The sequence below is a fragment of the Mirounga angustirostris genome, unplaced genomic scaffold (assembly GCF_029215605.1).
Source record: "Mirounga angustirostris isolate CCGP_5_RB_7025 unplaced genomic scaffold, mMirAng1.0.hap1 SCAF_8, whole genome shotgun sequence".
Lineage (NCBI taxonomy): Eukaryota > Metazoa > Chordata > Mammalia > Carnivora > Phocidae > Mirounga > Mirounga angustirostris.
Genome location: NW_026991716.1, coordinates 43,132,009 through 43,156,989, shown reverse-complemented (window position 1 = coordinate 43,156,989; position 24,981 = coordinate 43,132,009). Strand labels below are relative to the sequence as shown.

At 35.3% G+C, this 24,981-nt stretch overlaps 1 protein-coding gene across 2 annotated transcripts in view; it reads right to left on the bottom strand.

Moving 5' to 3' along the window:
* Positions 1-24,981, bottom strand: part of CD2AP (CD2 associated protein) — a 132,740-nt gene that overhangs the window by 26,195 nt on the left and 81,564 nt on the right. For both annotated transcript variants that reach the window (XM_054505401.2, XM_045866998.3), the window contains exons 9-11: positions 23,641-23,745; positions 16,439-16,475; positions 15,279-15,341 (exon numbers count right to left, since the gene is read on the bottom strand). In XM_054505401.2, coding sequence (XP_054361376.1) covers positions 15,279-15,341; positions 16,439-16,475; positions 23,641-23,745 — 205 coding nt within the window. The remainder of the gene's footprint in view (positions 1-15,278; positions 15,342-16,438; positions 16,476-23,640; positions 23,746-24,981) is intronic.

Here is a 24,981-nt window from a genome sequence, read left to right as displayed (position 1 = left end):
GTAGTGTATGAAAGGTCTATTTTGTCCACATCCTTGTCAACAATTATTATTTTTCATTTTTATTATTATTATAGCCATCCTAGAGAATGTGAAGCAGCTCACTGTGGTTTTGGTTTATATTTCCCTAATAATTAATGATACTGCACATCTTCTCACGTGCTCATTAGCCATTTGCATATCTCCTTTAGAAAAATGTCTATTTGGGGCGCCTGGGTGGCTCAGTAGTTAAGCGTCTGCCTTAGGCTCAGGTCATGATCCTGGAGTCCCAGGATCGAGTCCTGCATGGGGCTCCCTACTCCACGGGAAGCCTGCTTCTTCCTCTCCCACTCCCCTGACTTGTGTTCCCTTTCTCACTGTGTCTCTCTCTCTCTGTCAAATAAATAAATAACATCTTCCTTAAAAAAAAAATGTCGGGCGCCTGGGTGGCTCAGTTGGTTAAGCGACTGCCTTCGGCTCAGGTCATGATCCTGGAGTCCCTGGATCGAGTCCCGCATCGGGCTCCCTGCTCGGCAGGGAGCCTGCTTCTCCCTCTGACCCTCCCCCCTCTCGTGTGCTCTCTGTCTCTCTCATTCTCTGTCTCAAATAAATAAATAAAATCTTTAAAAAAAGAAATAAATAAAAAATAAAAAATTTAAAAAAAAATGTCTATTTCAATCCTTTGCCCACTTCTGGACTTTTTGCTGCTGAGTTGTTATAACTCTTTATATATCAGAACACCAAACCCGTTATATATTCCTGATACTGAATATAGGATTTGCAAATATTTCCTCCCATTCTGTGGTGTATCTTTTTACTTTCTTCATAATGTCCTTCAGTGCACCAAAGTTTTTAATTTTAATGAATTACAGTTTAACCATTCCTTTCTTTTGTTGTCTGAGCTTTTGGTGTCATATCTAAGAATCCATCGCCAAACCCAAGGTCATGAAGATTTAGCCCTATGTTTTCTTCTAAGAGTTTTAGTTTTATACCCCTTATATTTAGGTGAATGATCTATTTTTAGTCAAATTTTGTATATGGTAAGAGGTAAGGGTTCAACTTCATTCTTTTGTATGTGGATATCCAATTGTGCACAGAATTTTAGTTTAGCTAGAAATTCACCAAAACCAAGAGGAAATTTAGACTAAAGAAAAAACATCTTGTTAGTTTTTCAAATGCCCAAAGGAAGAAATATGTAAGGTACAGACGTTATAATTTAAGATAGAGAAAAGAATTATCATAAGTGTATGGAGAAAATTTTTAACTGAGAGCATCTAAAATATATGGCAGCTAACAAAATACAGCAAAATAACTGATATATGCCCTATCTTATTTACTACAGAATATAAAAATATATTACTAACACTATATGTAATAAATTCACCCATTTGTTAATTCAGATGAAGATTAGTTCCCCACTGCATGAATAAGAGTAGAAAAACAATTCTCAAAAAATTAAAAATGGAAATACCATATGATCTAATAATTCCACTACTACGTATTTACCCAAAGAAAACAAAAACACTAATTTTAAAAGATATATGCACCCTATGTTTATCACTGCATTATTTACAATAGCCAAGATATGGAAGCAACAACCTAAGTGTCCATCAATAGACAAATGAATATGGAAGATGGGGGGGAGGTGTACGTACATACACACACACACACACACACACACACACACAGAGGAATATCATACTTATAAAAAAGGATAAGATCATGCCATTTGAGATAACATTCATGAACCTAGAGAGTATTATGCTAAGTGAAATAAGTCAGACTGAGGAAGACAAATAGCTTATGGTTTCACTCGTAAGTGGAATTTAAAACAATAACAAATGAATAAACAAAAAGCAGAATCAAAACTATAAATACAGAGAACAAACTGATGGTTGCAAAGAGGGGAGGGGTGTGGAAGGTTGGGCAAAATGGGAGAAGATGACTGGGAAATACAGGCTTCCAGTTATAGAGCGGGTATGTTACAGAAATGAAAAACACTATAGTGAAGTATGGAAACAGACGGTAGCCACATATGTGGTGATTATAGCATAATGTATAAATTTGTTGAATCACTATGTCGTACACCTGAAACTAATGTAACATTGTGTGTCAATTATACTCAAATTATTAAAAAAATAGAAAAATAAAATAATTATACTGGCACCAAAGCATGAATGGATTACGAATGCATAAATTCAGACTGAAAAAATCAAATCCATTCTTTATCAATTGTTACTCAAAGATGTGTTAGAGAAAAATACAGTACTATCCAAAAAGTAGGAAATGAATTTTTTGGGGGGGGAGAGAAAGAGCACACTCATGCACGTGTGGTATAAGGAATGGACAGAGAGAAGGAGAGAGAGAATCTCAAGCAGGCTCCACACCCAGCCTGGAACCCAACACGGGGCTAGACCTCATGACCCTGAGATCATGACCTGAGCAGAAACCAAAAGTCAGACGCTTAACCAACCCATCCACCCAGGTGCCCCGGAAATGTATTCTTAATTGAATCTATTTTCCTAACATTTTTAGAAAACTTAAGGACAAAAAAAAATCTACCCATATTAATCTCACTGAAATAACTTAAACTGAAGGATAACATACTTTCAGAACTGTAAGTACAAAGCTCAAGAAATTATCATCACATGAACACACATGAATAACCACCACTCAGGCCAAGAACTGAACATTAGCCACAATAAGTTCCCATCATGCCCCTTCCCAATTCCTACACAACTGCTCCCACCCAAGGGTGGCTTCTAACCCTATATAGATCACTTCTGCACATCAGTAAAATTCTAAGATTCAAGTTGTTGCATAATATCTTGCTTGGCATGTGAATATACTTCAATCTATTTATCCATTCAACTGTGAATGGACATCCGTGTTGTTTCCAAATAAGAGCCAATATAAATAATGCTATGATAAACTTTCTTATTTGAATCTTTGGTACATACACACAGCACATTTCTGCTGGATATATAACTAGGAGTGCCAGTGCTGGGTAAGAGGGTACGAATATATTCAATTTAAGGCCTCCAGATTAGATATAACAATTTGCATTCCCACCAACAGTGTATGGGAGTTCTGCTAATCTGAATCCTCACCAACATTTGGTATTGTTAGTCTCCTTTTCAAAACTTCACCCATTTTGGTGAGACTTTTACTTTGCTTTAAATTGTATTTCCTTGCTGAGTAATGAAATTGAGTAACTTCATACTTTGATGAAGTATCATATTCAAGGCTCTTAGCTGCATTTTATCAAGCTGTCTTTTTCTTACTTACCTGTAGAAATTCTTTATATGTTCTGAATATAAGTACTCTGTCATTTATCTGTGTTGTAAAAAATCATTTCCTTCTCTGTGACATAACTTTTTATCCCCTATGTCGTGTCTTTGTAAAAGACACTCCTGATTTTAATGTAGTCCAAAAAGTCAATCTTTTGTCTTACAGTAATGTCTTATATATCCTGTTAAAGAAATAGTTCCCAAGGACACAGAAATACTGGTTTATAGTATCTTGCAGAAAATTTGTGGAGCCATCATCCACTTGGAACTTTTATGCCTACTGTAAGATAGGTAGGTAGGTATAAGGTATTATAAAGTAGGTGTAAGGTTTAAGTTTTATTTATTGAAGAATGCCCTTTATCACTTCTTTACAGTGCAACTTTGGTCATAAGGCAAATATCTATTTCTGGATTCAAATTTATGTACTATGTGAGAAAGAGATTAAGACTTAGTTCTTATATGAATATCAGTATCATTTACTCCATCTTTACTGCAAAGGCAACTTCTCTTTATAAATCACATGGCCTTAATTAAATGTCCCTCTTAATAAGCTTCTTGCTATCCTGTCTACTTTGTCAGCTATTAATATAGTTAGACCAGCTTTTTATTTTTAGGCATTTGCCTGGCATATTTTTGTCTACCCTTTTAATTTAATCATTCCTGAATTATTCTCATTAAGATATGTCTTGTTAGCAGACGATGGTTGGATTTTTTTTTGAGTCTAATAATTTTTCTTTTAAATGGAATCTTTAGTCTATTTACATTTTCTGTAATTACTATTATTTTTTTCTGGCTTGGTCCATTTCATTTTTTTCTCCTTTCTTGCCTTTTTGTATTTTTGTTATTCCACATTCTATTATCTTATACATTATTCTATTTTTTATAATTGCCTAGAGATTACAGCACATATCCTTTCATCATATATAAATTTTTCTACTGCCCTAACACTTTCACTCCATGTACACCCTACTGTCTTGTTGCACTTTTGTATCTATAAAAGCCCAGAAGATATTGTTTCTTACAGTCAATATTTAGATTTACCTATTTAAGCTTTTCTGTTGCTCTTGCTTTCTGTTTCTCCAAGTTGACATTTGGAATTATTTCCATTCTGCCTATAGTACTACCATGCAGTGATAAATTCTCTCAGATTTGACTGGCCTAAAAATGTCTTCATTTCACCTTTTTTTCTGAAGATATCTTCACTGGCATTATACTTCTAGGTCAGCAGTTATTTCCTTCCACACTTTGGTGACACCATTCCATTGTCTTCTGGCTTCAATTTTTTTTTTCCACTGAGAAGCAACTGTCAGCCTTATTTTTGTTCCTCTAAAGTTAATGTGTCTTGTTCTCTGGCTGCTTTCAGTATGATCTTATTTTTTGTTTACAGCAGCATGACTATAATGAGGGTATGGAGTAGTTTTTTTTTATGTATCCAGGCTGGGCTCCGTATTATTTCTTGATTCTGTGGCTTTTTGCTTTTTATCATTTTTGGAAGTCTAGAAACCATTGTATCTTCAAATAAGGTTTCTAGTCCCTGTTCTCTCCTCCCCATCTGGATCTTCAACTGCATGGATATTGAACCTTTTCACTGTATTCAATGTCTCTTAAGATCTTTTTTTCCACTGTTAAGCTTTAATTCAGAAATTTTCTTTTGAAAGTAACACCACATATTCCCACACATATATATATGAATATATATATGAACAACATGTTTGAATTGTACAGGCCTACCTATACACAGATTTTTTTAATACAGTGTTGTAAATGTATTTCTTCTTCCTTAACATTCTCATTTTCTTAATAACATTTTCTCTTTAGCTTACTTTACTGTAAGAATACAGTATATAATGCAAAATATGTGTTAGTTGACTGTTTATCAGTAAGACTTCTGGTGTACAGTAGGCTATTGGTTGTTTTTGGTGAGTCAAAAGTTATATGGGAGGGGCACCTGGATGGCTCAGTAGGTTAGTAGGTTAAGCATCAGACTCATGATTTTAGCCTCAGATCATGATCTCAGGGTTGTGGGATCAAGCCCTACCTCAGGCTCTGCATTCAGCATAAAGTTGGTCTGTCCCTCTCCCTCTGCTCCTCTTTCCACTCGCACGCTCTCTCTCTCTCCAATAAATAAATAAAATCTTAAAGTCCAGGAGTTTATTAAGGTATCTCCTTTTATCTGGGCCCTGAACTCCAATTTTTGTCTCTCAAACCCTAAAATATATTGAAAGTTCTTTTCACAGGCTCAGCTACCACTTTCCAAATTGGCAAATGCCTCAAAAGGAAACACAGGCTCAGATACCGGACTTACTCTACTGGGCTCCCCTCCTCTCCTAGATCTTGACCCTATAATTTCCTGTACCCTTCACAGCTCTTCTACATCTAGTATGTATGTATGTATTTCATACAACCCTACCAGCTGTTCTCACTCAGATCATTCTCTGCCTGCCTGTATGGTCACTCATCAGTCTTCTTCAAGAGTTCCAGTTCATCTAACAACTTCTTAAATGTACACAGATTCTAAGACTCCATGCTGAACCCTCTTCCTATTCTCATTTTAACCAACCATCTTGAACATATTACCCATATCCATACATTTAATAGCTAAGTTCCAAGACAGCACCTTATAAATAAATGCTTAATATAAACTCTCAGCCAAGATTCATCCCATATTTCCTATATTCATATCAAATTCCATGTCAAAAGCTGAACTATATGTGTTTTCCACCAGAAACTGTCTTGATTTTATAATTCATACCTCATTTCCCCATCCTCACAACCCTTGGGATTTAGTCAACAAGATGTACTAATATAAAACCTAAGCCACCTTCCTTATGGTATAGCCTAAATATATGTCAACATCTCTAGCAGATAATATAGTTGATTAACTCAAATCTATCCTACCTTCATATGATTACACCAAGCTAGTTAAGTGCACAACATTCATTTTATAAGACTTATTGGCCTGGAATTGAACATGTACCCAAAACTGGTCCAAGAAACTGAAAAGGACTTACATTCTATGGTTCTGGAGAGGTTTTCCTCTCTTTCCTATCAAATGGACAAGATATCAAGTTGCCCTAATTGTCACAGTCAGCATTCTTGTGACCTCAAGGGAAACCAATCTGAAGACAAAGTAGACACTAAGGATGGCAAATGGAGAGAGATATAATCCAGGTCCAAAATGAAATTATTCGGTGGGGGGTCATATGACTCCTCCCTCTAGACTTCCAATTATATGAGACTATTTCCCTATTGTTTCAGTTTGAAACAGTCTTTGCTCTTAAAACATTCCAATTTCCTTTTTATCCACACCACCACCACATCTATTCAAATAATAGCAATAGAACAGTTTCAGAAAAACGTATCTGAACATGTCACACCAGTTTTTAAAAATATTGTGTATTATTACATAATAATTAATGTAGTGAGTATTCCTTATGCATTATATACTTACTTTGCAAGAAACCATAGAACCAATGTCGAATAAAATTCACACACACACACAAACCCTACACCTTGACCCCACGAGGTTTAGTCAAATGTACAAAAATAAATATGCACAAAATATCTAAACTAATATGTGACAATATTGAGAAATATCTACTTTCAGAGCAATAAAGAAAAGACTAATGTCAAGGAGGTGACATTAAACTGGACATTTTAAGCTAGAATCTGAAAAATGAGAAGGAACCACATATAAAAAGATTCTGAGGGGAGTGCAAGACAAAGATGGGATTCCAAGGAAAGGATACTTACACCATGTAACTGGGAGGGAAAAAAATTCATTCTATGAACATTATAGAGTGGGGGACCCTATGACCACAGTCAACAAGAGAAGTATGGAATATATTAGAAAACCCAACAGGGGGCAACATCCCTCAAAATCTGGTAGGCTAAACTAAGGCTAATGTGGTCAGGAAAGTCTTCTTTTGAGACTAGACTAGACTAGACTATAAGCTAGAGTTTTTTCCCCAAATGCAACAGGAAGTATTCAAACACAGTAATAAGTTCATGTCCCATTAGTCATTATACAACTGACACATATTTGTATGAAACATGCACATACACACTTTATTTCCATAATATAAATTCTGAAACCCTTATCACTACTTTAAATCTTTTTTGGAGCAGGGCAAGATATAAACAAATAGCTAAATACAACTCCTTGCCATAGCACTGAAACACCTTTTATGAATCACACAAGTGATTATTAATTTTGTCTTCAGATTAGAATCCCGTAGAGAGCTTTAAAAACACTACAATGAGTTCTACCCTATAAAAATTCTGGAAGAGGATCCTCGGCATCAGCCTATTTTTAAGAGACACCCATGTAATCCTAATATACCACCAAGACCAAAAACAACTGTACCAAGCGACCTTTCTAGCTTGATTTCTTACAATTTTTTAGTTACCTATAGCCATTTCCTGAATATGTTATGCTTTCTCTCATTCTTTTCACATTCTCTTTCTGTGGCCTGGAATCACCTTCTCTTTTCTAGTCAACACATTATGCTCATTTTCAAAGTCTCTGAATAGTTACAATCTCCTCATTACAGTGCATATTAACTAGTCAACTAGCAATTGTCAGAATATCATTTGAAACAGAAAAAAAAACAGTAAACAAAAAAAAAATTAATCTTCCTAGTGACTGGCAGAAGCCAGCTGCCTCACATATACACACGGATTTTGCAAACTGTTAATGCATGTTTAACATTTGATTAAAAATCTGTTTCATGTGTGGCTTAAGTATAATAAAGAATATTCGCTACTTCTTTTTTAATTTTATTTTATTATGTTAAGTTAGTCACCATTCATTACATCATTAGTTTTTGACTTAGTGTTCCATGATTCATTGTTTGCGTTTATTTGCTACTTCTTAAGAGGTCAAGATTATTTTTAGGTTCAGACTGGAATGATTCTTTGTAGAACATTTTTGGTACGCATACTAAATATATAATACAATAGAGTCCTGCCACAGCTCTCAACTCAAGAGTCCATGTGCTACAGATTGTATCACAGATGAAAAGGCATTTGAGTTCAGTACCTCCAATAATAACTGCCGTGAAATGAGTCTTAAACACACAGATCTTGATTTTAATTCCACACTAAACTGTACTATACCAAAATTCCAGAACACATAATAATTTAAAAGCATATTTTGAATACTGATTTCCAAATCTCTCTGTAATATGAACAATACTATCCATAGCCAGCATATGAATTGGAAAATCTACAACTTTTTATTACATTTCAATTTCATTAAAATTTTTACTCTGCATTCTTTTTATTGGCTCAAAGGAAGAAGAGAACACTCCTAAGCAAAGATGTAAAGAAGACAACACCTCAAGACTTCCATTTCAGGCAATATGTTGAATTATGTACTAAAACCTATTTTGCCAGCTTAGAATTCAATGTAAGGTAAAATTATCTCTCAAGAACAAGGAGAAAAAAATACATTTCAAATAAAACATCCTACCACTAGGTCCTCCATTAAAGGACATTATTTTTAAAAATTATATATAGCCTATACATATAAATAATTTTATACTACATATATAGCTTATATAGATACATATAGCTTATATAATTTTATATATATATGGCAGAAAGTATGAAATGCAAACAAAGTACAAAGAAAGCAGCAATGAATATGAACAAACCCAAACAGTGAAAGGGAATCAGCAGCATGCAGATGGTGGTTAAGCCATGAGCGTTTATATATATGACTGTCTAAGCAATCAAGAATAAGACAACAAAAGATCCAACTCTGATAGTCCTTATTAATTCTTAGTTCAGTAACTGAACAAATGAATTAATGATGCTATTGGACCTTTGTGTGGGAACCAGCAGCAGTCACACCTTTTGCAAGAGACAAAATCTTAGTCAATAAAGTGTAACTTTTTCGAGGAGATAGGGTAAGATTCACAATTCAAATTACTGGGGTTGGAAGTCTCAGAAATCAGCCAACTAGACCCTCAAAATCTGTAGTCTCCTATATTAGCAGTGAATTCCTAGCATGTAAACATTTTCCTAGCAATAGTAACTTGTCCCCCTTTAATGCCAGATACAGAGACAAGAAAACCTCAAGAACATCCACTAGCACAACTCTCCCTTCCCTTTCTGCTAATTATGAAACAATATTGCCATTATTAACATATTGGTGTTTAGTTCCTGCCTGGAGGTGTGTACCATCTGGTTATGTTCTGCTTATGAATCAACTGAAAAATAAGACAAATTCTGTCCTTTAAAAACCTGCAGATACAGATACTGGAAAAAAATGTTCCTCAAGCAAGTGAATACAGACTCACTGCCTCTACTAGTAAAAGTATTAAACCAGTCTGGGCTTTAGCAGCCCATTACACCCTTCCTATGGATATGACTGGGACCACAGGGGAGAACATGTACATAAAGGTAACCATTTAAATGATTTTATAAGCCTAAGAGCTTTGCTTACATTCTCTCCTACACATATACATGTCTCGCTCTCTGTCACTCCAAAGTAAGTATCAGTTGCTCGCTTCCTCTCATATATATTTCATATCAAGAATACAAGTCACTGAGAATGAAGTGGGCTACTGAAAGGTATGTCCAAGAAACTTTTTCCAAAAAACAGGAGAAAAACTTGTGCTCCAAAGTGTTGATGTTATTCTTCTAATGAAGCACACTATGGCCAGCATTCAGGTACCTCTGAGAAAATAGGGGGCAAGAAACTACTAAGCAGATCTGAGAAAATAAAAACTACATGGTGGCCTGGGGCAGGGAGTAAACAATCAAGATTTATTCTTAAGATTTGAAAAGTATCCCATGAGACAATGGGGAGTCACTTAAGACTCAAAGGTAATAGGGTAATCAGGTTCACGTTTTCTTAAGATTTTTATTTTTATTTATTCGCCGGAGAGAGAGAGAGAGCACAAGCAGGCGGAGCAGCAGACAGAGGGAGAAGCAGGCTCCCTGCTGAGCAAGGAGCCCAAAGTGGGATCAGGACCTGAGCTGAAGGCAGACGCTTAACCGACTGAGCCACCCAGGCGTCCCATGGTTCATGTTTTCTAGTAGCTCCTTTTCCCCCTCTGCTCAACACAGCAGAGCTTTTCAAAGTGTATCTTCTGTAGAATTAAGATCATAACAGAGATAAAAGTCATGAACACACATGCTGGTGGGATATACTGTATTTCCTCTCAGAAGGTTTAACGCTCCTCAAATTGGCCCTGGCCATGGTTTGAACAAGCTCCCTCTGTTGAGGGTGGAAAAAGGGTAGAACTTTGTGTTTAATTTTATTTAAAAAGAAAGACTTTAATCTATACCAATATTTAACACTCAGACTGATACTAGTTCTCTCTCCCAATGCACATCTCCAACGCTTACTAGGCAAAGCACTGACATTTTTTCTATTCCTTGAACCAGATTTAGGCATGTCAGATTAATGAAAACATTTTGAAAATATTAAGAATTGTTTCCCTCATTTTACATTTGTCCTGTTTCATTAATTAAAAAATCCTTATATTTGCACACAAATCTGAAACCAACACTTAGTTTAAAAAAAAAAAGTTCTAAAACCTTTCCAATGAAGAATTTTGGTGCTATTGACAAATATTGACAAATATTTTCTTATTTAAAAATAAGAAAAAAGGGCGCCTGAGTGGCTCAGTCGGTTAAGCATCTGCCTTGAGCTCAGGTCACGATCTCAGGGTCCTGGGATCGAGCCCCGAGTCGGGCTCCCTGCTCAGCGAGGCTGCTTCTCTCTCTCCCTCTCCCTGCTGCTTCGCCTGCTTGTGCTCTCTGTCAAATAAATAAATAAGATCTTTAAAAAAAAAAAAAAATAAGAAAAAAAAGTCTTTTATATTTACTTAAATATTTACCATTTCTGGCATTATTAGTTTCTATTTATCCAAATGCCCATATAACATCATTTTCCTTCTGCCAAAAAGTACTTCCTTTAACATTTTCTGTGTAGTACATACAGGTCTGCTGGCAACAAGTTCTCTCAGATTTTGTCTGAAAGCTTTTATTTTGCCTGCACTTCCTGAAAGGTATTTTGCTAGGTAGAAAATTCAAGGTTGAGAATTATTTTCTTTCAGACTTTATGCTTTTCTTTTTATCACGGCTTTTCACTGAACTGATTATGATGTTCCTTATGTGGTTTCTTTTATGTTTCTACTGCTTTGAGTTCACAGAGCTTCTTAGATCTATGGGCTTATAGTTTTCAATAAGTCTGAAGATTTTTCAACTATTATTTCTTCAAATATTTTTTCTGCCCCATTCTCTCTCCATTGATTCAGGGACTCCAATTAGACATATGCAAAACTACTTAACAGGGCCTGTGGGTGGCTCAGTTGATTAAGTGTCCAACTCTTGACCTCAGCTCAGGTCTTGATCTCAGGATCATGAGGTCAAGAAGCCCTGTGCTGGGCTCCATGCTGAGTGTGGAGCCTACTTAAAAAAAAAAAAAAAAAACTATTTGATATTGCACTCAAGTTACTAATGCTCTACTCATTTTTTTCTAGTACATTTTTTTAAAAAGTAGGCTCCACACCCAACATGGGGTTTGAACTCACAATGCTGATATCAAGAGTTACGTGCTCTACTGAATGAACCAGCCAGGCACCCCTCTAGCACATTTTAGATAGTTTCTATTGCTGTTTCTTCCAGTTCACTAATATTTCATTCTGTAGTGTCCAATAAGCTGAATTCCATGCAACGTTTTTCATTTCTGATACTGTATTAATTCATCTGCATAAGTTCAATTTGGGTCTTTTTATATTTTCCATTTCTCTTACCATCATGCTTGTGTTTTCTTCTACTTTCTTGAACACATGGGATACAACTGTAATAGCTGTTTTAATGTCCTTACTGCTATTTCCATCATCTCTTGTCATTTCTGGGTCTGTTTAAGTTGACTAATTCTTCTTCTAGTTACAGGTTGCTATTATCCTGGCTTCTCTACATGCCTGGTAATTTTTTTTAATCAGATAAGGGACATTGTGTATTTTACACTCGTGGATGCTAGATTTTGTTACACTCTTTCAAACTGTATTGAATTCTGTTCTGGAATTAGTTCCATCTGCTTCCAAGGTACATGCAAAGAAACCTTTAGTCTAAGGTGATACAATCTTTTATAGACTCTATCCTATTCCTTATGAAGTCTTTCCACTGTGCCTTGTGGGAACATGAGCTATTAGTGAGTTCCAGAAACTGCTTCACCAAATGCTTTCCAGCAGTTATTTCTCCAGCTATGGAAGTTTCCTTTCTTATGTGTGTAATTCACAGTACTCAGCCAAAGCTTCATGGAAAGCCCTACAAAGATCTCAGAGTGCTGTCTGTGCAGTTTCCTCCATTCTGGAACTCTGCCCCACACACTCTAGCTGCCTTGGCCTCCCTAAACTCTTATCTCCTATTTCTGCAATTCTGCAGGAAAACTGGGCTCTGTTGGGACTTCCTCCTTTCTGTTGCCTGTAAACTGCTTCTAGACAATGAGGTAGGGTAATTTTAGGGCTTGCCTTACTTTTAGTGATAACTTCCTTCAGTGATAACAATCCTATGCTGTTGTCCAATATCTGAAACCACTATTTCATGTACTTTGTCCAGTTTTCTAGTTGTTTAACTCAGGAGGGCAAATTCAGTCCTTGTTACTTCATCATGGCCAGGATTCTGACCACATAAATGATATAAAAATGCATCACTTTCTAGTTTGTTTATAAGATCACCTGACTGATTTCAGGGAATATGGGAAGTCACTGCTACATTTAACAAAATCCCAATCTACCTGATGGAGGAGACTATAAAAGGAATATCATAATGTTGGTAATGAAGCCAACAACATAGTTCTTACATGTAGTTCTACATATCTTTATAGAACGAGTCTTTCATGTAGGACAGGTATTATAACCAGATACCAAAATAAACTGATCCAAGACTCAGACCTAACAATAGCCATATTACACCTGAGATTAAGAAATACTTCAAAGAATAAATTGTTTTTGCATAACAAATAAAAAATTCACAAATGTAAAGAAAAAAAGAATATAAAAAACTTCCATGCTGAGCACAGATGAGAAAGAAATAAAGCTATGAAAGTACATGACATGTTCAGGGACAAGAGTGTGATTATTGTATTTAGTGAATGAAAAAGATGATACAAAATTGTAATTTGGGGGTCAGTTCCCAACAACACCAAAAGCTGGCCAGGATAAGAAGCAACAGGAGTTCTCATTCATTGTTGATGGGAAAATGGTACAATTTGGAAGATAATTTGACAGTTTCTTACACAACATGCTCTTAACACATGACTCAGCAATCACATTCCTTGGTTATTTACCTAGGTAAACTAAACACTTATGTCCCCAGGATACCCAGACAAGGATGTTATTTATGGTAGCTTTATTCATATCTGACAAAGTTTAGAAACAACCAAGATGTCTTCAATAGGTGAATCTGGATAAACTGTGCTATAGATAGTCAATAGACTATTAATCAGCACTAAAAAGCAATCAGCTATTAAGTCATGAAGACATGGAGAAAATTTAAATACATATTACAAAATGAAAAGGCTATATACTGTTATGATTCCAACCACACAACATTCTGAAAAAGGCAAAACTATGGAGACAATAAAAAAGATCAATGGTTGCCAGGAGCTGAGGGAAGGGAAGGATGAAATGAAAGAGCAAAAGATTCTTAGGGCAGTAAGACATATTCTGTAAGATATTACATTACACATTTGTCAAATTACACATTTGTCCAAACTCATAAAATGTACACCAGGAGAGAACTCTAAGATAAACTATGGACTTTGGGTGATAATGTGTCAGTGGAGATCCATTCTGGTTCAGGATGTTGATAGTGAGGGAGGCTACACATATGAGGGGCAAGGAGTATATGGGAACTCTCTATACTTTCTGCTCAATTTTGTTGTCAATCTAAAACTATTCTAAAAAAGTCTATTAAAAATAAATGAATCTGGCAACAATATGAAATATAAGCCAGGCAAGGAACTAAAGTGAGAGAAATCAGCTAAGAGAATAAAGGAACACTGCAGGCAACACACAAGGATAGGCAGAAACAATACTGGCAGTAGAAACAGAAGCACTCTAAAACAGTGTTCAAGTTGTTGCTTGTACAGTTGACCCCTGAACAACACAGGGAGTTAGGGGCACCAACCTCCCACACAGGTGAAAATCTGAGTATACCTTTTGACTCCCCCAAAACTTAACTGAAAGTCTACTGTTGGCCAGAAGGCCTTAACCAATAACATAAACATTGAATTAACACATTTATTGTATGTTATGTGTATTATATACTCTATTCTTATAATACAGTAAGCTAAAGAAAAGGTTAATAAAATCCTAAGAAAAAATACATTTACAGTGTTGTATATTTATTGGGAAAAAAATTCATGGGCAAGTGGACCTCTGCGGTTCAAACTGGGTCATGCCGCTCAAGGGTCAACTGTATATATAACCTAGTATACTAGATATAATCATTGCAGATTTTTCTGCACAAAGAAAAGTTAATTATTTTCTCCAAATTAATAATAACAAAACAAAATGACTTTTTTTTTTATAACAAAATACATGTGTAACTTGGAATAACTTTCCAAGTTTGTATGACAAATATAGGCAGTAAAAATTAGATAATACACAACAAATCACGTCCATGTTTTAAAAGTTAGAACTCACCTAAGAAATTTTTTTTTAACTTAATTGGGACTCTAAAAAAATAATTAAAATATAACTATTTAATGCTTAGTGTTCTTATTTAACGAGCTATAATGAAACACTACATTCTTACTGAAGTAATGGTTTAACTTTTTAATGAATGTAAACTGGTATCAGTTTGAGTGAAATCTTAACTTCCTACCCATCTTGACAAACTACTTCCTCCCAGAAAACTCCAAACACTGCTAAATACTGAATAGCTGTTAAAAATCAATGTAAATCATTCAGTGTGGAGAGATATTATTATTTACAATGACGACCAAAGGGAGAATTACTTTTCTGAAAGTGGAAGAATTAGTCTCACCTTTTTCTTCTGGCCTTATAGGAAAATACTTCTTCTCTGTAGCTATTAGCTCAGGCTTTGGAGCTAAGGGGAAAAAAAACAAAGTTAATACTTAAAAAAAAATAGTTTAAAAGCACAAAGACAATTATACTACTAAACAGTACAGGTTAGTTTTAAAATAACATCAGAGGAAACATGGCTTAACAGAGGAACAATGTACAAGAATCACTAGACTGAATATTTAATCCTGTACCTACCACTATTACATGACTAAATAGTTACTTTGTGATCTCAGTTCTTTCTTTGTCAAATGAAGTTCATATCATCTATAACACTACTCTCAAGTAGAAATTTCTATGAGGATGGAAATATTCTATTTTTGTGCTATCCAATATTGAGTGTGGAGACTTGAAATGTTACTACTGTGACTGTGAATTCAATTTTTTTATTTTATTTAACTTTAGTTAAATTTTAAAAGCCCAAATATGACTAGTGACTAAAAAGCCTCCAACACCAACTTCTATAAAAATTACTTTTAACTTATGCTTTACTTGTTCTGGGATTAGGTCAGCAAATACAAAGCTGAAAACTTGGGAGCAGGGAAGAAGGACTTGTATTATTTTAAAATAAAGCAAATCTTCCAAGAAAAATAATTGTACTTCATTTGTAAACATCAGAAATTAGGGGCTAAAATTTACAGAAATAGACTAAGAGCCAGATTATAAAACTGTAACTCTGGAAAAGTCTTCTAAGAATACCATAATATATTCAACTGCTTAAAAAAAAAATAAAAATAAGCTGTTCTAGTTTGCTTAACCCACATAGTCTGAAGAAATACAAATTAGTATTTAAATGAGACACTAACAAATGGATTTAATGTGAAAAGGTTAAATTACTAATTGGCCAGATCAATATATTAAGTATTCTATCTAAATACATTTGACAAGTTATAACTAAAGTATCCAAATTACTTTTAAGATCCTATTTTAAGTTTATACTTTAAAAAATACTGATATTAATATATGTAAACATTTAATTTTTATATATTTCTAAAGTTTGTATATATCACATCATATATGGTTTTTGCTAATATAAGTGGTTTATACTTAAAACCCAATTTCACCATTTTATAACTTGAAAATATGAAAAACAGCAAACTGAATAATGTGTTTCTTACCTACCTGGACCTTTAGCAGGTGGTGGTGGTTTCTTTGGTTTCTATTAAAATAACAATGGTGAAGATACATGAACACTTACATGTTACATATTTATACTTAAATTCTGATCATTAATAATCTAAATTGAAGGACTATCTGTCCTCATCGCATCCCTGCCAAAAATTATAAAATAAAAAGATCTTAACAACCAAAAGGTCACTGACAAAAAATTTAATCTATCAGAACAAATGCTGGGGCGCCTGGGTGGCTCAGCCTTTGGGCGTCTGCCTTCGGCCCAAGTCCCCGATCCCAGAGTCCTGGGATGGAGCCCTGCATCCGGCTCCCTGCTCCAAGGGAGGCCTGCTTCTCCCTCTCCCACTCCTCCTGCTTATGTTCCCTCTCTCACTGTGTCTCTGTCAAATTAAGTAAATAAAATCTTTAAAATAAAAAAAAAGAACAAATGACTTCTTGATCAAAATTCAAATATGTCAAAACTCACCAGTGAGTTTGGTAAATGCCAAAATATCTTAATGATAATCAAAACTATTCATGACTGCCTCCCCTACTTTAAGATTCCTAGGCACAATTTTACCTCCCTTTAACAACTGAGTAGTACGGGGAAGGAGAGGTGGCAGGAAAGGAAGAGAGACAGGTTTACAAAAAAAAAAAAAAAGAGTAGCTTATACACTTAATTCTTCAGAACTCTCAAAGAGAAGATTTAAAGCAAAGGTCTGTGGGGCACATGGGTGGCTCAGTCAGTCAAGTGTCCAACTCTTGATTTCGGCTCAGGTCACAATCTCAGGGTCATGAGACTGAGCCCCACATTGGGCTCCATGCTCAGCATGGATTCTGTTTATCCCTCTCCCTCCCCTGCTTGTGCGTGCACACACACACTCTTTCTCTCTAAAACAAATAAATAAAACCTTTAAAAAAAAGGTTTATTTTTCCTCAATTTATTCAAATTCTCTTGGGTTTATAAGCATTCATTTCTTTCTTTTTTTGAGAGAGAGAGAGCGGGGGGGAAGCAGGGAAGAGGGAGAGAGAGAATGTTAAGCAGACTCCACACCCAACGTGGAGCCCCACATGGGGCTAGATCCCACAACCCTGAGATCGTCACCTGAGCTAAAATCAAGATCAGACACTTAACTGCCTAAGCCACCCAGGCACCCCAGTGTTCATTTATTTTTAAGACTTAATTTAGTGATTTAAAAAACGTGAAATATTCCTAAGCATGTGAATTTGGTTTTCCCAAATTAAAAAATAACTGAGTCAAGGCTGTATAAACACCAGATAAAGCCCCCCCAAAATAATTTGTTCATTAGGCATTAAAATAAAGCACCCTGAAAGGCTGAAAAATACTGAATGAAATCTAGCAAAAGAAGGACCTCAGACAGCATTAACCCACAGAGTAACCTCTAATAATTTACTTAACTACATAAAGACTACAAGGTTAGAAATTTCTACATTGGCTTAAATAAAATACGGTAGACTGTCTTGCTCTGGGTGTCTGCTCTCTAACTCAATTAGAGAAGCAGCAAAGTGGAGGCAGTCCAAGAAGGTGGCACAGGAAGACTCTGAACTGACTTCCTCCCAAGGACACAGTAAATTTACACCTACATATAGAGCCATTCCTCCTGAAAAAGTGAGGGTGGATTGAATAGCTTCTACACAACAAACAACAGAGGAACCACACAGAGAACAGTAGCATACAAGATAACAACACAAACCACACCCCAGATACAAGAACCTGCAGTAGGGAGGGATATCACTGAGGGTCCCAAGCAGACTCACCTGCCCTGAGGCACAGAAACAAAACAGCAATTTAAAGGGCAGCTAGACTACAAGTGAAGGAAATCCATTTACTAACTCTAGAGCCTCTGCCAAATGAAGGAACTGCTGGAACTCTTTCCAGGGGTCAAAGACGCCTGCAAGCGCCACTGTTTATGTTCCCCACACCCATACTTGACAGTACTGATGAAAAGAGTCCAGGTACTCTAGCTGGCCTGCTAGGACTGCCCCAGCAAATCTGGGCCCCCAAGCCCAGAACAGTTTCAGCTGTCCCACCAAGGCAATCCACTGCCCTGTGCCAGCCCCAGCTCTAGTCATCACAAAGAGGTGGCCCCAGAAGCTCCAGGATACGCCAGGCCTGCAGCCAATAGCTCAAGCTCTCCCACCAGTGTGGCCCTGGCACAGAGTACATTGGAAGCCCTCCTATGCCCACACCTGCTCAAGTCATCTGCCAAGGAGCCTGGACCAACTCTAGCCCCAGCCATCCTGCCAAAGTGCCCTGGTGTAGCAAGCCCCAGGGCACCCCTAGTTCATGTCTACTCCAGCTCCAGCTGCCCACCCTTGGTACACACAGTCAACAAAGGAGACATTCCTATACAAGGCCACTCCTTCAAGACCAAGAGGTAGCTGTTCCACCAAATTTACAGACAAAAACACAGAAAGACAAACAATATCCAGAGAAAGAAGATGTTCAAAACAAGAGAACAATATAGAATAAGAGAGATAAATAGCTTTCTTGATAAACAGTTCAAACTAATGGTCATAAAAATGTTCACTGAACTTAGGAGAAGAATGAAGGAATACAGAAAGAAACCTTAACAAAGAGGTGGGAAATATAAGAGATTACCAAAAAGAGGGGTGCCTCAGTCGGTTAAGCATCCGACTCAAGTTGGGCTCAGGTCACGATCTCGCGGTCAAGAGATCGAGCCCTGGTGTCATGCTCTGTGCTGGGCATGGAACCTGCTGGAGATTCTTTCTCTCCTCTGCTCGCATGTGCTCTCTCACTCAAAAAAAAAAAAAAAAAAAAAGTCACAGAGCTGAAAATTTCAGTAACTGAACTAAAAGTACACAGAGGGCATCAAGAGATTAGAGGATAAAGATGAATGTATCACTGGAAGGCAGAATAGTGGAAATCACCCAGTCAGAATAGCAGAAGAAAAAAGAATTTTTAAAAAATGAGAATAGTTGGGGCGCCTGGGTGGCTCAGTCATTAAGCGTCTGCCTTTGGCTCACGTCATGATCACAGGGTCCTGGGATCGAGCCCCACATCGGGCTCCCTGCTCAGCGGGAAGCCTGCTTCTCCCTCTCACACTTCCCCTGCTTATGTTTCCTCTCTCTCTATGTCTCTGTCAAAAAAATAAATAAAATCTTTAAAAAAAAATGAGAATAGTTTAAGGGACCTCAGAAATGACATCAAGTATACTAACATTCACATTATAGAGGTTTCAGAAGGAGGAAAAAGAGTAAGAAAATCTATGTGAAGAAATAATGGCTACAAATGTTCTTAACCTAGTGAAGGAAAGACATCCATGTCCAGGAAGCAAAGAGAGTTCCAAACCAAGATGAAACCAAAAAGAGCCACACAAAGATATATTATATTTAAAATGGCAAAAGTTAAAGAGAAAATCTTAAAGGTAACAAAAGAAAAACAGTCACATGTAAGGGAAACCCCGTATCAGCTGATTTTTGCAGCAGAAACTTTTTGTGGGCAAGAAGGGAGTGACCGTATACATTTAAAAACCTGAAAGGCAAAACTCATAACCAAGAATACTCTATGAGGCAAAATTATTCACAACTGAAGGAGAGATTTCCCAGATAAGCAAAAACTAAAGAAGTTCATCGCCACTAAAAAGGCCTTACAAGAAATGTTAAAGGGTCTTCTTTAAGTAGAAAAAAAGACCGTAACTACAAATAAAATAATATATGAAAGAAACAAAATCTCACTGATAAAAATAAATATATAATAAAGGCAGTAAATCAGCCACTTAAACAGTATAAAAGTTAAAAAACAAAAATAGTAAAATTTACTATAACTACAATAACTAGTTAAGGGATATACAAAATAAAAAGATGTAAAGTAAAACATCAGAACATAAAACATGGATCACATGCGGGATAAAAGTTTAGTGCTAGAAATACATTTGACTTTAAGTAACTATTAGCTTAAAATAGACTGCCATATATAGGTCAATAATACAGAAACCGTGTAGTAACCACAAACTAAAAGCCTACAGAATAAACACAAAAAATAAAGAAAAAGGAGCCCAAACATAACACTAAAGAAAACTATCAAACCACAAGAGAAGAGACCAAGAGAAGAAATGAACAGAGAAAAGCTACAAAAACAAACAGGAAACAATAAAATGGCAGTAAGTACATACATACAAATAATTACTTTAAATATAAATGAACTGAATGTTCCAATCAAAAGACACAGAGTGGATGAATGTATAAACAGAAAACCAAGACCCATCTATATGCTGTCTACAAAGACTCACCTCAGATCTAAAGACACAGACTGAAAGTAAAGGGATGGAAAAAGATATTTCATGCAAATGGAAACAAAAAGAAAGCTTATGTAGCAATACTCATCAGACAAAAGAGACTTTAAAGACTGTAAGAAAAGACAAAGGGTATCATATAATAAAGGTGTCAATCCAAGATGAGGTTGTAACATTCATAAATATTTATGCCCCCAACACAGAAGCACCAAAATTATATATAAAGCAAGTATTAACAGACATAAAATTGACAGTAACACAATAATAGTGGGTGACTTTAATACTCCACTTACATCAATGGATAGATCATCCAGAGAGAATATTAATAAGGAAACACTGGCCTTAAACAACACATTAAACCAGATGGACTTAATAGATATATACAGACAATTTTATCCAAAAAACTACAGAATACATATTCTCTTCAAGTGCACATGGAACAGTCTCCAGATGTGAAGCCACAAAACAAATCTCAAAAAATTCCAGAAGACTGAAATCATAACAAGTATCTTTTCCAACCCCAATGGTATAAAATTAGAAATTAATTAACAAGAAGATACCTGGAAAAAAACACAAACACAGGGAGACTAAACAATGCTACTAAACAATCAATGGGTCAACAAAGAAATCAAAGAGAACATCAAAAAATATGTTGAGACAAATGAAAATAGAAACAACTTTCCAAACCTATGGAACACAGCAAAAGCAATTCTAACAGTCAAGTTCATAGCAATACAAGCAAGCCTACCTCAAGAAATAAGAAAATTCCCAAATAAACAATCTAAATTTACACCTAAAGGAACTAGAAAAAAAAAAAAAGAACAAAACCCAAAGTTAGTAGAACAAAGACCAGAGCAGAAATAAACAAAATAGAGATTAAAAAACAAAAGACAAGATCAATGAAACTAAAAGCTGACTACTGAAAAGATAAGCAAAATCAATAAACCTCTACTCAAAAATCATCAAGACAAAAAGAGAGGACCCAAATAAATATACAAGAAATTAAATAGAAAAAATTATAACTGACATGACAGAAATATAAAGGATCATAAGAAATTACTACAATTATATGCCAACAAACTGGAAAACCCAGAAATGGATAAATTCCATTTATGGATAAATTTCACTTTTCTAATAATTTATCCATTTCCTCTGGGTTCTGAGACTTGATTACAAAGAAATAGAAAATGTCAATAGACCAATTACAAGTAATAAAATTCAATTAGTAATTTAAAAGTCCAGGACCAGACAGCTTCATAGGTTAATTCTACCAAACATTTAAAAAGGAGTTAGTAACTATCCTTCTCAAATTATTTCAAAAAACTAAAGAGGAAGGAATGCTTCCAAACTCATTTTATGAGGCCAGCATTACCCTGATATCAAAACCAGTCAGACATCCAAAAAAAAAAAAAAAAAAAAAAATTTACAGGCAGTATCTCTGGTGAACACAAATGCAAAAATCCTTAACAAAATATTAGCAAACTGAATACATCAAAAGGATCATACATCATGATCACTTAGGATTTATATCAGAATGATTCAACATCTTTAAACCAATCAACAAAATACACCATTTTAATAAAATGAAGGATAAAAATCCTATGGTCATCTCAACAAATGCAGAAAGACCATTTAAAAAAATCTAACATCCATTTATAAAAACTCTCAACAAAGTGGGTATAGAAGGAATGTACATCAATGTAATAAAGTCCATACATGACAAACCCAAAGTTAACGTCACACTCAATGGTAAAAAGCTAAAAGCTCTTTCTCTAGGATCAGGAACAAGATAAGGATGCCCACTCTCACCACTTTTCTTTAACACAGTACTGGAAGTCTTGGCCACAGCAATTAGGCAAGAAAAAGAAATAAAAAGTATCCAAATTGGAAAGGAAGAAGTAAAACTGTTCACTACTGGAAGACAACATATACATATATACACACACACATGATGTATACATACACAATGGATTATTACTTAGCTATAAAAAGAATGAAATCCATAGATGGACCTAGAGGATAATATGCTAAGTGATATAAGTCAAACAGGTAAAGACAATACCATATGATTTCACTTATTGTGAAATCTAAAAAACAAATGAAAAAAAAAACAAAAACAAAACAGAAACAGACTCACAGATATAGGAAACAGACTGCTGGTTACCATAAGGGGGAAGGGGCTAGGGAGCAGGTGAAATAAGTTGAAGGGGAGTAAGAGATACAAACTTCCAGTTATAAAATAAATAAATAAGTCATGGGGCTGTAATGTACAGCATAGAGAACATAGTCAATAATATTATAATAACTTTGGTGACATAACTAGACTTATTATAGGGCCCATTCAGTAATATATAAAAATATCTAATCACTATGATCTATAACACCTAAAACAATAGGATACTGTATGTCAATTATATTTCAGTCAATCAATCAATCAATCCTCAATGAGGTCCATCGTTCTATGGGGAAAAAAGGGATCAAGTTGCAGAAAAGCAAAAGAGCACTAATGACTCAGCGTTACTTTAAATCCTGTAATAAAGCATAGACTGCTTCTTACCCTCCCAAAAATGCATTGACAGAGTAGTACTATAAGATCAAGAGTAGCTTAAAATAAGATTTTCCAAAAAATTAAAGTATAATTTCTTCCAGGGAAGTGTTAATTTGTCTACTATGAGAGACTTTTTCATTTAATTATAATAAAGTAACAAAGTCTAACATTACTTTTCAATATAGTCAGTGGGGAAAGAACACCAGAAATAAAACACAGAACTGTAATATTATTTTGTTTTACTACAGTTCAAATCAATTTTACCTCAATATATAAATTGGAAACCCCCTCATAAAGTTATTCAGTAACAAAGCAAAAAACCTGTTTTTAAAGAAATATTGGCAAAAGGTTCATTAAACTATTATCATCATTGAAAAATAAAAGCTTACTGGAAAGTCTTTATCCAGTTCATTTATCTGAATAGCAAAATTATCCGGAAATACTCCTTCTTTACCATTAAGTTCACCCTTCCACCAGCCAGCTTCTCCAGTCTCCTATAATGCAAAATGAGGAATAATTAAAATAACTGGGGTTATCTTTAAATAAGAAAAAAGTTTACAACAAAATGGGAAAGTACTGAATTCCATTATTTTTACAAGGAAAAAAAAGGGCTAAACAGATCATAAGGTCCTCCTAAAAGCAAATATTACCCACATATTACTTCCAGCAGTATTATAAAATTGGGTTTCATTTTTTTAAGTAAGTCAAATAATTTTAAAATTCCGTTTACAAGGAGAAAGGAAAAAGGAAGTGGGAGAGGAGGTGGAGCGAGAGTATGATTTTCTAAACTGTATCTTACTTAACATTCTTAACATTTTATATACCAAAAAACAAGCACATTATTCATTTGCCTTAGAAATTAGCAAGATATTCTACAATTCTTTCCAAATACCCCCCCTTCCATGAGAAATTGGGTGATTATCAGTCCAAAACTATGGATATTAAAAATCACATACACTAAACCATCTGATAACAAAGTCAATTTAAAACAAGGGGAAATGTTTTAGAAATTATTCTATATGGTTATAACAAAACCAAAACATTTATAGTCTTCTTCTATTACAAACAGTAACGGGGTTCTGCCCAGACCCCAATACTCCTGAGTTTTCTATTTTTTTGCCATAATTTATTCCAAGTTATAAAACTACTTCATTCTTTGAAATAACTGCATCACTTTCCACTGTATGGTTTTATAAACATTTCCATATTGATGGAATTTAAATTGTTTCCTTCTTTTTCTTCTTTTTCTTTTTATGTCATTTTTTTTTTAGGAGTTTATTTATTTATGTGACAAAGAGAGACACAGCAAGAAAGGGACACAAGCAGGGGGAGGGTCAGAGGGAGAAGCAGGCTTCCCGCCAAGCAGAGAGCGTGATGTGGGGCTCGATCCCAGGACCCTGGGACCATGACCATGGCCAAAGGGAGATGCTTAATGACTGAGCCACCCAGGTGCCCCTCTTTTTCTTTTTTTTTTTAAGATTTATTTATTCATTTTGAGAGAGAGAGATCAAGCAGGGGAAGGGGCAGAGGGAGAAGATCTCTTTTTATATTATAAACAACAAACATTAGATGGGGAAAATGTAATGAGGTAAACTAGGAAGTGGGAACAGAAACCTGGAGGAGCTGAGGTTAGAGAAAAAACATACATGATGGTAAAAATAATCCCCAATAAATCAATTAGATAGACAAGAAAAATGTTCTCAAAAAAAAGCCTTTCTGAGCACTTACTA